The sequence below is a fragment of the Natrix helvetica genome (genome assembly GCF_964273705.1).
Source record: "Natrix helvetica genome assembly, chromosome: 1".
NCBI lineage: Eukaryota > Metazoa > Chordata > Lepidosauria > Squamata > Natricidae > Natrix > Natrix helvetica.
In genome coordinates this window covers 358,898,761-358,911,178 of record NC_138548.1, presented here as the reverse complement: position 1 = coordinate 358,911,178, position 12,418 = coordinate 358,898,761, and the positions used below count along the sequence as shown (strand labels likewise).

The 12,418-nt window shown below is 46.0% G+C and overlaps 1 protein-coding gene across 2 annotated transcripts in view; it reads left to right on the top strand.

The window, feature by feature from the left end:
- Positions 1-4,675: 4,675 nt before the first annotated feature.
- Positions 4,676-12,418, top strand: part of LOC309397943 (uncharacterized protein) — a 23,594-nt gene continuing 15,851 nt past the window's right edge. The window contains exons 1-4 of one of the 2 annotated variants that reach the window (XM_081964393.1): positions 4,676-4,937; positions 5,817-6,290; positions 7,944-8,700; positions 11,982-12,045. In XM_081964393.1, coding sequence (XP_081820519.1) covers positions 8,287-8,700; positions 11,982-12,045 — 478 coding nt within the window. In that variant the 5' untranslated portion in view covers positions 4,676-4,937; positions 5,817-6,290; positions 7,944-8,286. Of the gene's footprint in view, positions 4,938-5,816; positions 6,291-7,943; positions 8,701-11,981; positions 12,061-12,418 lie in introns of both variants that reach the window. The other variant, XM_081964392.1, reaches the window with a different exon arrangement.

Genomic DNA, 12,418 nt, shown 5'->3' with positions numbered 1-12,418 from the left:
ACTGCTTTTCAGTTTCCACACTTCCAGCTGCTTCCAAAGGGAAATGGGCCAGATCCCTCCACTAAAGAACGACAATACAAAATGGTGGTCCAGTACATTGTCTGATCTTTTTTCCCTGAGGGGAAAATCCACTCTCTTTGGTTCTCAGTTTGCTGAATGTTCAGGGCCACCATATAAGCAAGCGTGCATTATTTTGTCTCTCACACCCTTCCAGAAGGGCGAAAGAAATGTGTAATGAAGCCGCCCAGAGTCACCTTAATAAGAAATAAGAAAAATGAAGGCATTTATATTTTTTTTATTAAAAATTTTTAAATAAATTTTACAATTATCACCCCCCTTACCCTTCCCTCTTCCCACCCTCCCTCCCCCCGACTTCCCAGAGCAAAATACAGGGTATAAACATGTAACAACCATACGCTAACATAAGCTAACTAATTTTAACATGTAATTATTCTTGTGCTTTAACTCCCCCTTTATTAAGCTAACTTTGAATAAATTGTAGCATTCCTTATGTCTTCATTCATAAGCTAACTAAAATTTTTTAGTCCGGTATTTGTTTTGAATATAGTCAATCCATCTTCTCCAGTCCAGCTTGTACTTCTCATCCGATTGATCCTTCAGGTACGCTGAAATTTTGGCCATCTCTGCTAAGTTTGCAACTTTTAATGTCCATTCTTGGATAGTGGGCAACTCTTCCTTCTTCCAGTATTGCGCCACCAACAATCTTGCTGCCGTCGTTAGGTTCAAGATCAGATTACTCTCTATGAAAGTACAATCTGAAACTATGCCTAACAAAAACAACTGGGGTGTGAACTTTATCCTCTTTTTCAAAATATTTTGAATAACCCACCATATTTTTATCCAAAATGCTTTAACTTTTTTACAAGTCCACCAAATATGGTAGTACGTGGCACCAACACAGTCACATCTCCAACATTTAGATTGTAGATTCGGATACATACAGGCTAGCCTTTTTGGATCTAAATGCCATCTGTACAACATCTTGTAGAAATTCTCTCTCAAGTTCTGAGCTTGTGAAGGCATTTTTATGATAAAATGTCAACTCAGCCATTCTTCACAATGTGTAAGCTGTCAGAATGCCTGGTAGTACAGGTAGTTCTCAACTTACGACCCCAATTTCCTTTGCTAAGCAAGGCGGTTGTTAAATTATTTTATTCCCTTTCTTTGCCGTGGCTGTTATACAAATCACTGCAGTTGTTAAGGGAGCTGCATCCATTCAATGAATCCAGCTTCCCCCCCATTGTTTTTGCTTGTTGGAAATGGGCTGGGAAAGTTGCATATGGCGACCTCGTGACCCCAGGATGCTACAACCTTCGTAAATGATTAATTTCTCTTGATCCTGAAGGGTTTTTTTGAGGACCAATCCTCGGCCCTTTTCCCACTACCGTAGAGAGTAAGAAAGATGAACTTGATGGAATCAATCAAATCTTTATGGCCAACAAGCATAAGGAAGATGGAATACAAACAATTAAAAAAAAAAACCTTCAAACTTACGCGACATTTAAACACAAAAATATATTTTAAAAGCTGAAAATGTATAAAAAATAAAAGTGCAAAGAATACATAGTGTGGGGTAAAAACATAAATACAAGAAAATATAATAATACGTACACAGCCAACTATCAACAGTACAAAATATCCTATAATTTAAAGACACTTGCTTCATGATCTGACCTAAGCTTCCCAAGATCATGAAGCAGATTCCTTGTCCCGATAAAACCTCTTTTACTTAGGTTAAAGGGAATTCCCTCCCCCCAACAAAGTCCCGGCAAGCAGTATTTCATGAGATTTCACAACTACAGACCTTTATTAGGCTTGGAGAGCTGACAGGCCGATATCTTCCAAATGCCACGCTGTAGCAGCAATTACTTGGCCAGAAGTCAGGAACAGATCTTCACCGTAATGAATTGAACTAATTGTTTCCTGCAAACTCCCCTCTCCTTTCACTCCTCTTTATTCCCTATATGAGGGGCCATTCACCGCCCACCTGTGCCCTTTTTCCTTAACTGTTCCCTTCTGGAGCTCCGCATATGCGCACACTGGGAACAGGCTCCAGCTGTTCTTCTGCCCCACTGATAACCAACTCCAAAGGCAGCTGATAACTGTCGAATGGCCCTGTCCCCATCTCAGCCTTCGACACAGAGCCTCATCAGAGCTTCCCCCAGACTCCAGGACTGGCCCATCTTCCTCCCCAACCTTCTCACTGTCTGAGTCTGTCGGCGGGCCACAACATTTCAGTTAAGAATATTTTGTATTGTATTATGTGGCTTCTCTTCAGAATGAGATTTGTGACGTGCATTTAAAATTGTCTTCAATCTGAAGCATTTGTATTCTGATAGCATTCATATAATACAGTATGTCCAGTGTAAATTATTTCATGGTTTATGAAACTTCTTATAGTAACTTTTCTCAGAAAGAGAACGTACATTTTCCCCCAAATATGAATTTTCAGATGAATCTTCAAGGTTCCTCCTCGATTGAAGCATTTCCCACAGCTCAGGCCAGATTTTACGTGGTTTTTCTCCACTCCCAAGTTACCTGGTGGATCTTCAAATGTCCTCGAAGGTGCTTTTTCCAAAAGCAACTGGGCTTTCTTGTGATTTTTCTTTCTTTATTTGAACCGGAGAAGCTTCTTGGATGAGAAGTGAAACCTTTTCAAAGCAAAACACCCAAGAATGTCCAGTTGCCTTATGGAAAAAGTGTCTTTGGGATAACCATGACATGAATGAGAATCTCCACAGACACTGAACTCAAATGAGACCTTATTTCATGAATAAAGGCAAATATACATGTCCCAGGATAATGATGGAAGATCAAATTTGGATCGGTCACTGGGACCAGAGACTTATTCTTCTGGGCTTTTGTACTCATGCTGGAGCCCGTCTTCAGGGAATTTCTGTGGTAAGGGGTAGGTTCCAGAAGCCACTGCCTGTTCACTCATGTGCATGCGCAGAAGCCAAAAACAAGATGGCGGTGGCGCCACAGGCGTCACCAGAAGAACCAGTTGAGGGGCGTGACAGGCCTCGGTCGCTGCTGGTTCCAGCGACCCAGGCCGCCAAACCACTACTGGTTTGGCCGAACCAGGCCAAACCAGTAGGGTCCCACCACTGGTTGTGGTCTACTTTGTCAAATGCCATCCCAGCATGGGTTGGCTCTGTTCTGTTTCAACTAGATTAGTTGAGCAAGCAACAATTCATTAGCAACAAAGATGATTAGGGGACTGGAGACTAAAACATATGAAGAACGGTTGCAGGAACTGGGTATGTCTAGTTTAAGAGAAAGAAGGACTAGGGGAGACATGATAGCAATGTTCCAATATCTCAGGGGTTGCCACAAAGAAGAGGGAGTCAAACTATTCTCCAAGGCACCTGAGGGTAGAACAAGAAGCAATGGGTGGAAACTAATCAAGGAGAGAAGCAACTTAGAACTGAGGAGAAATTTCCTGACAGTTAGAACAATTAATCAGTGGAACAGAAGTTGCCTCCAGAAGTTGTGAATGCCCCAACACTGGAAGTCTTTAAGAAGATGTTGGATAGCCATCTGTCTGAAACAGTAAAGGGTTTCCTGCCTAGGCAGGGGGTTGGACTAGAAGACCTCCAAGGTCCCTTCCAACTCTACTATTGTATTGTATTGTAACAGGGTTAATTCAGTAAACCATGGTTGGGCTCACTCAAGGTTGTATTGTGTGAACAAAACAACCTTAAAAACCACAGCCTTAAATGACCTCAAAGGTTTTTAGGAGGCTAAGGCATGGTCCAGTCGACGCTTAGATAACAAGAAAAAACAACATGAAACATTTTTGGGTGGGCAATCTGATTTCTCAGCTAGTCTTCTGGGATATGGATTCGTCCTTTAGCTCTGTGGAACCAAATACCATACAATACTTCAGACCCAACGTTTGGCAAACTCAGATCCTTACACAAGAGATTTGTCCTTGTTGACTTGCCAAGTTCTTGCAACACCTGTTTTGTGACTTGAGTAGCACAAAACGTTCTGGTCTCTCCCAGTTTTTGAACTGGGATTGGCTATTTTCATATTCAACCTTTCAGTCAGTGTTTTCAAATTATGGGAAATTGTCATTATTCTGCTTTGCTGAGATGCTGCCGCCCAGCTCCTTCACAGGCTGTTTTCCCACTCTTGAGCTTCAGCTCTGCAGAAACATTTAGATCAGAACATTTTGTGCTACTCAACGCACAAAATGGGTGTTGCAACGACTTGGCACCCATTTCACAACCTTGGAACTTAAAGAAGTGTGGACTTCAATTCCCAGAATTCCCTAGCCAGCATGGGTGTTGAAGACTGGGAATTCTGAGAGTTGAAATCCACACATCCTTAAGATACCAGGGTTGTGAAACTCTTAATTTAGACAAGGTTTTCCCAGTTGCAATGTATGGCTATGAAAATTGGACCATAAGAAAGGCTGAGCGCCAAAGGATTGAGGCCTTTGAACTATGGTGCTGGAGAAGATTCCTGCGAGTCCCTTGGACTGCAAGGTGATCAAACCGGTCAGTCCTAGAGGAGATCAACCCTGACTGCTTTTTAGAAGGCCAGATCCTGGAGATGAAACTCAAATATTTTGGCCACCAAATGGGAAGGAAGGAATCACTGGAGAACAGCCTAAAGCTAGGAAAAAGAAGAAGGGGATGACAGAGAATGAGGTGGCTGGATGAAGTCACTGAAGCAGTCAGCGTAAGTTTAAATGGGCTCTGGGGGATGGTAGAGGACAGGAAGGCCTGGGGGAACGTTGTCCATGGGGTCGCGATGGGTTGGACACAACTTCACAACTAACAACAACAACTTAGACAGACTGGAACAATTCAGAGACCTGTAACACAAATTACTGAAGAACTGGAAATGAATTCCCATCAGGACTCAGAATGGTGAGGTGGCTTATATATTACAGGTTGGGTTTCCAGGTAAGTGTGAAAAAATATTCGTAAGTCACTTTTTCCCTTGCCATTGTAACTTTGAACGGTGTTCAAAGTGTTGGAGCATTTACAACTTCTGGAGGAAAGTTGTTCCACTTGCTGGAACTTGCAGGAACTGGGCATGGGTAGTCTAGTGAAGAGAAGGACCAGGGGAAACACAATAGCAGTCTTCCAATATTTGAGGGGCTGCCACAGAGAGGAGGGAGATTGACCTATTTTGCAAAGCATCTGAAAGGCCAGACAAGGAATAATGGATGGAAACTGAACAAGGAGAGATTCAACCTGGAAACAAGGAGAAATTTTCTGACAGTGGGAACAATCAACCAATGGAACAGAAGTTGCCTTCGGAAGTTGTGGGAGCTTCATCACTTGAGACTTTCCATAAGAGATTGAACTGCCATCTGTCAGAAATGGTGTAAGGTCTCCTGCTTGGGGAGGGGTTGGACTAGATGACCTAGAAGGTTCCTCCCAACTCTCTTATTCTATTCTGTTAAAATATATATTATTGTAACTGTCATGGCCTTGATGTTTTAGTCTGGTTTACCTCCTTCAACTTGGCAGAACTTTGATAGTCTTGACTGACTGGTTAACTGTTCTAACTGTCAGGAAATTTCTCCTCAGTTCTAAGTTGCTTCTCTCCTTGATTAGTTTCCATCCATTGCTTCTTGTTCTACCCTCAGATGCCTTGGAGAACAGTTTGACTCCCTCTTCTTTGTGGCAACCCCTGAGATATTGGAACACTGCTATCATGTCTCCCCTAGTCCTTCTTTTCATCAAAGTAGACAAACCCTAGACTAGACATACCTAAGTTGGACTAGACGACCTTCAAGGTCCCTTGCAACTCTGTTATTCCATTCTTTTACCCAGTCCCCGCAGCCGTACTTCATACGCAAAGGGGACACAGAAGGTTTGCTCCTCCCATTGAAGACGGATTAACTCCGGAGTGCAACGCGCAGCCCGAGAGGATCGCCCGATCCAGCGCGATTGCATCCGACCGCTCCTCCTCGGCTCTCTCGCTTCGCGAGGGACCGGCGGCGCCCAGGAAGGGGCGAGCCAGACCCCGGTAGAAAAAGAAAAAGCCTCGGCGGATCCGCCCCGGAACTCGAGGAAAACAAGGGCGTCGCGATCCGTCCGAGAGGTGCCGAGCAGCGGATGCCTCCCGCAGCCCTTCCCCCTGCAGGAGACCTCCGAGGCGGACGGCGATCGTCCTCCCCGCCCAGCCCTGAAGCGCCGCCGGGCAGAGCCGGCTTCTCCATCGCTCCGTCGTTCGGTGTTGGCTGCGGGTGGAGAAGGAGGCGCTTTGGACCCGGTGCCCGCGGGCCACTGCTGGGCACCAGACAGGTGCGTTCCAGTCCCCTGCCAGGTTGGGGTTGGAGACTTGGGGCGGGTTTTCCCATAAGCCACGGCCGAGGTCCGATCGCCTATGGGGGAGGATGAGTTGTAGGATGGTTGGAGCTTCTCTCCCAATATGTGTGTGTGTGTGTGGGGGGGGGGTTACAATCCTGCCCAGGTTGTCCCTCGGGGCTTTCTGAGCGGAGAGTGGAGGGTGGTTGGTTCTGTTGATAAAGCTAAGCAGGACTAAGATGGGTTTTGGCCTTGGATGGGAGGCCTGAGTTATACAGTAGAACCTCTGGCCACAAACGCTTCTCATCACGACCAAAAAATTCACAATTATTTGTGTGTGTGTGTGTGTGTAGCCGATTTCCCCTCACGCACCATTTTTTTTTGTAAGCACCCAATTTGCAAAAGTAGGTTCGCATCACGACCAAATCATTTGGCGGCCAAAGTTACGGAACGAATTTTGGATGCGACCCGAGGTTCTACTGTAGGCTGGGAAGCTGAGAGACCTCCTGGAAGAAATAAAAGTACAGGCGGTCCTCAATTTACAAGAGTCCATTTAGTGACCGGTTCCAAAGTTACAACAAATGTGACTTTATGACCGTTTTTCACAGGGATGACCTTTGCATCCTCCTCGGGATCGTTTGATCACAATTCAGATGCAGGGCAATTCATATTTGTGAATCGGCTGAGTGCCAGGTTCCTTAGGGATCTTCAGGGATCGAGTAGGGATCAGAAACCTAGATCTCTCTGATGCCTGTCTAATACTGTCATCCCTAGACTACAGATGGTCCTCGATTTACAACACTTCACTTAGTCACCGTCCGAAGTCGCAACAGCACTGAAAAATGTGACTTATGACCATTTTTCACACTTATGACCATTTCAGGCATCCCTGTGGTGACGTGATTTACAGTCAGACCTTTGACAACTGACTCTTATTTATGACGGTTGCAGTGTCCCAGGGACATGGGATTCCCTTTTACGACTTGGTGACAAGCCAAGTCGAGGGGGAAACGAGATTCACTTAACAACCGTGTGACTAATTTAACAACGGCAGTGATACCCTTAACAACCATGGCAATAAAAGTCTCAAAAATATGGGGTGGGGGGGCGGGGAAACAACGACAACAAAACTCACTTCGCAAATTTCTCATTTAGCCCACATAAATTTGGGGGCTCAATTGCAGTAAAACAAGGACTATAGGATAATAATACAACACAATACAGCACAACACAATGCAGTACAATACAATACAAGAATAGAAGAGAATAGAAAAATAGAATAGAAGAATAGACTATGAGAATAGAATAGAATAAAATGCAATGCAATAAAATGAAATGCAATGCAATACAATACAATACAAGAATAGAATAGAATAGAATAGAATAGAATAGAAAAATAGAATAGAAGAATAGACTATGAGAATAGAATAGAATGCAATGCAATGCAATGCAATACAATACAATACAATACAATACAATACGGGGATAGAACAGGGCAGAGCTGGAAGGGACCTTGGAGGTCTTCTAGTTCAACCCCCTACTCAAGCAGAAGATCCTATACAATGACTGCTTGGGCTGAGAGACTAAAATCCCACAAAATTGCAAATGCACAGCTGTACATATTTTGTTTATTTGTTTATTTTTGGTTAGGTCTGCCCGGAAGTCTTCCGTCGGGAATGAAAGCAATGAAGGAGGGCGATTTTGTACAGCCCAGGTTGGAAGTGGCACTTCCAGAAGGATCTGGAAAAGCCACCCCCCATCTTACATTGGAAGGCAAGATCAAGCAGCTGGGATGGGGAGCATCAGGCGAGAACCATGGGGAATCTTGCAAAGTGAGGCAACAGCGCTGGGAGGCCCAGTGGCAGGAGTTCCTCAGGACGGGAAGAGGAGGAAACCCCTTGATGATGTCGGAGGCTTCCCCCTGGGATGACCCCAAGGCCTTCCTGGCCTCCTTCGAGCAGGTGGCCACCGCCTGCCGGTGGCCCAGAGGACAATGGACGGCCCGTCTCCGGCCAGCCCTGAGCGGAGGACTGGAAGAGGCCTTCCGGACCCTGGAAGACCGAGACCAAGAGGATTATGGCAAAGTGAAGGTGGCCATCTTGCGAAGGGAAGCCCTGAGGACGGAGAAGCAGCGACAGCATTTTCGGCAGTTCTGCTGCCAGGAGGTGGGAGACCCCCGGAGGCTTTATGGCCAGCTCCACCAGCTGTGTCTCCAGTGGCTGAGGCCGGAGAGACGCATAAGGAGCAGATCCTGGAGCTGCTGATCCTGGAGCAGTTCCTGGTCAGCCTTCCACCGGACCTACGGAGCTGGATCCAAGCCGGGAGGCCGGACACGTGTCTGCAGGCGGTGGCCCTGGTGGAGGACTTTCTTCGGAGCCAGGAACAGACCGGATCAGGGTCATGGCAGGTGAAGTTTTAAGAAACAATTCGGAAGGTTTCTATTAAGGAGTGTTATGGAGGTGGTTACTGCGTAGTCATGCACCATTTCAAATTGTCAGCTTACCGCATTTGCACTATATACAGGTAGCCCTCGACTTACAACAGTTTGGTTAGTGACCGTCCAGAGTTACAATGGTCCTTTAAAAAAGTGACTTATTTTTCACACTTATGAGCTTTGCAGCCATCCCCGTGGTCATGAAATCGTGGTCACGTAATGGAGGTTTTTAAGAAGAGATTGGGTCACCATTTGTCTGAAGTGGTATAGGGCAGTGATGGCGAACAGGATTTTCTGCTCGGGTGCCGAAAGAGTGTGCGATAGCGTGTGCGTACCCACCAGTGGTGGGTTTCAAATTTTTTTAGAACCTCTTCTGTAGGTGTGGCCTGCTTTGTGGGAGTGGCTTGCCGGTCATGTGACTGGATGGGAGTGGCTTGTCAGCCATGTGACCGAGTGGGAGTGGCTTACCAGCCATGTGACTGGGTGTGCGTGGCCAACTTGTAAAATGTGGTGAAACTCACTTAACAATGCTCTTGCTTAGCAACCGAAATGTTGGCTCAGAAACTCTGGCATTTGAAGCACACAAGTCTTAAAGCTGTCAAGTTACAAGACCCTTGCACCCCTAACCCTTTAGGAAAAAAACCCCAGGGGTGTTCAAACTTGACAGCTTTAAGACTTGTGGACTTCAACTCCCAGAATTCCTCCTCCAGTCATGTTGGCTCAGGAACTCTGGCATTTGAAGCACACAAGTCTTAAAGCTGTCAAGTTACAAGACCCTAGCACCCCTAACCCTTTAGAAAAAAATAACCCCAGGGGTGTTCAAACTTGACAGCTTTAAGACTTGTGGACTTCAACTCTCAGAATTCCTCCTCCAGTCATGTTGGCTCAGGAACTCTGGCATTTGAAGCACATAAGTCTTAAAGCTGTCAAGTTACAAGACCCTCGCACCCCTAACCCTTTAGAAAAAAACAACCCCAGGGGTGTTCAAACTTGACAGCTTTAAGACTTGTGGACTTCAACTCCCAGAATTCCTCCTCCAGTCATGTTGGCTCAGGAACTGTGGCATTTGAAGCACACAAGTTTTAAAGCTGTCAAGTTACAAGACCCTCGCACCCCTAACCCTTTAGAAACCCCCCCCCCCAGGGGTGTTCAAACTTGACAGCTTTAAGACTTGTGGACTTCAACTCCCAGAATTCCTCCTCCAGTCATGTTGGCTCAGGAACTCTGGCATTTGAAGCACGCAAGTCTTAAAGCTGTCAAGTTACAAGACCCTCGCACCCTTCACCCTTTAGAAAAAAACAACCCCAGGGGTGTTCAAACTTGACAGCTTTAAGACTTGTGGACTTCAACTCTCAGAATTCCTCCTCCAGTCATGTTGGCTCAGGAACTCTGGCATTTGAAGCACGCAAGTCTTAAAGCTGTCAAGTTACAAGACCCTAGCACCCCTAACCCTTTAGAAAAAAAAAACCCCAGGGGTGTTCAAACTTGACAGCTTTAAGACTTGTGGACTTCAACTCCCAGGATTCCTCCTCTCACTCTTCATCTTGATGATGTGCAGACGGGCGGGGGGAGGGAGCTGGAACCGGTTCTAAACGGCACGGTAGGTTTGTGGAACCTTCTTCTATAGAAGAGGTTAGAACTGGCAGGAACCCACCCCTGGTGCCCACACCCATAATGCAATGCCCTCTTCCTGTGCATGCTGCACAACCCCCTCACATTCCCCCCCCCCCCGTGCGCAGGCCTCACTGAAGCCTCTGGACTTCTGGTAGGTCCGTTGGGCCATTTTTCGCCATCCACAGGCTCTGGAGGCTTTCCTGAAGCCTGGGGAGGGCGAAAACGGCCTCCCCCGGCCCTCCAGAAGGCCGAATATCAGGTGGCCAGTGCACGCATGGATGCTGGAGCTAACATAGGGCAACGTCTCGCATGCCCTCAGATATGGCTCTGCGTGCCGTGGGTTCACTACAGGTATCACAGGTATAGGGTTTCCTGCCTAAGCAGGGGGGCGGACTAGATAAAAGACCTCCAAGGTCCCTTCCAACTGATTCACATTTATGACGGTGGCAATATCCTTGAGTCACATGATCACCTTTTGCGAGCAAAGTCCCTGTCAGGATCTTTGGCCTGCCACACTCTCTCTTATTTTACTAGGCTGTTTCAATAGTGGGGTAATTTGGAAGGGGAATAGTAAGGAGCAGAATGTGTTGTTGTCTAAATAAAAAATTCCTTCTAGAAGCCCAAGGTCATTCTTTGTCCTCTGCACCTCTGCACCTGACCGGAAGTGGATGGGTGGAGATGCCAGCGTGGCACTGGAAGATTGGACCGTGTGATGGAGTTGTGGGTGTGGGGGCAAGATCATGAACTTTCAACTGGGTGGGGAAAACCGGGAAGCTTTCAGATTCGGGTTTTCCACAGATGTGCCATCATGTCTCTCTTAATAAATTGGAACGTAGAGCAATGCTTGCCTTGGACTCTGATTTAATTTTGGATGCTATTTGGTCACTGGGGAAACCTGATTCACTTAACAACGGTGTTACTAATTTAACAACTGCAATGATTGACTTAACAAATGTGGCAAGGAAGTTGTCCTCTGCCACATCAGGCACTGAAGAAAATCAAAGAATGATTATTTTGAATTTGTTTCTGACGCTTTCCTCTTTTCTGAAGACAAAGCCATATTTTCACATATATTTTTCCCCTTAGTGGCTCATTTCTTTCTTCCTGGTTCTCAAGGCGAATGCTGTGTTCCTTTCCCCATGGGAGCAAAAATCAGATGTAGCTTCTCCTGGCGTGAAAATGGGCCATTTCCCTCAGGAAAAGTATTACGAAGCATAGTTCAAAATCCCAAGTTGTTGATAGTTGCAATATTTTTAGTCACGCTTCCCAACCTTGGCAATTTTAAGACATGCGGACTTCAGCTCCCAGAATTCATGGCTGGCTGGGGAACTCTGGGAGTTGAAGTCCACCCCTCTTACAGCTGCTGAGAAACACCGATTTATAGCCTACCTTAATCCAAGCAGACTTTTCAAAATGCCTGCAGAAAAACCACTGCTTGTACCTTCAGGATGAGATGGTTGGATCACAGGACGGGGGGGGGGGGGGACGGACACCCCACCACAGTTGTGTAACTTAATTGTTATTGGGCTTGCGTAATAGAGAACAGCTGAGATTTTTATTTTTATTTTTGTGTGTGTCTGTAAAATCAGTCCTTTCACTCTGAAGTGCAGCATCCTCATTTTTTTCATGGTTCCTTAAAGGAAGAACGGACAGATTTCTTACATGTGGAGGAAAAACCTCTAGAAGCTGTGAAGAGAGAAAATGGTGAGCTAGAAAAGGGTAAAATTCTCCCGAAACAGCCTTTCCTTGCCTCTCCTTTTTCCTGTCCTTTTTCCTGTCCTTTTTCCTTTCCTTCCCTGTCCTTTTTCCTGTCCTTTTTCCTGTCCTTTTTCCTTTCCTTTCCTGTCCTTTCCTGTCCTGTCCTGTCCTTTTTCCTTTCCTTTCCTGTCCTGTCCTGTCCTTTCCTGTCCTGTCCTGTCCTGTCCTGTCCTGTTCTTTTTCCTTTCCTGTCCTGTCCTTTCCTGTCCTGTTCTTTTTCCTTACCTGTCCTGTCCTTTCCTGTCCTGTTCTTTTTCCTTACCTGTCCTGTCCTGTCCTTTTTCCTGTCCTGTCCTGTCCTGTCCTTTTTCCTTTCCTT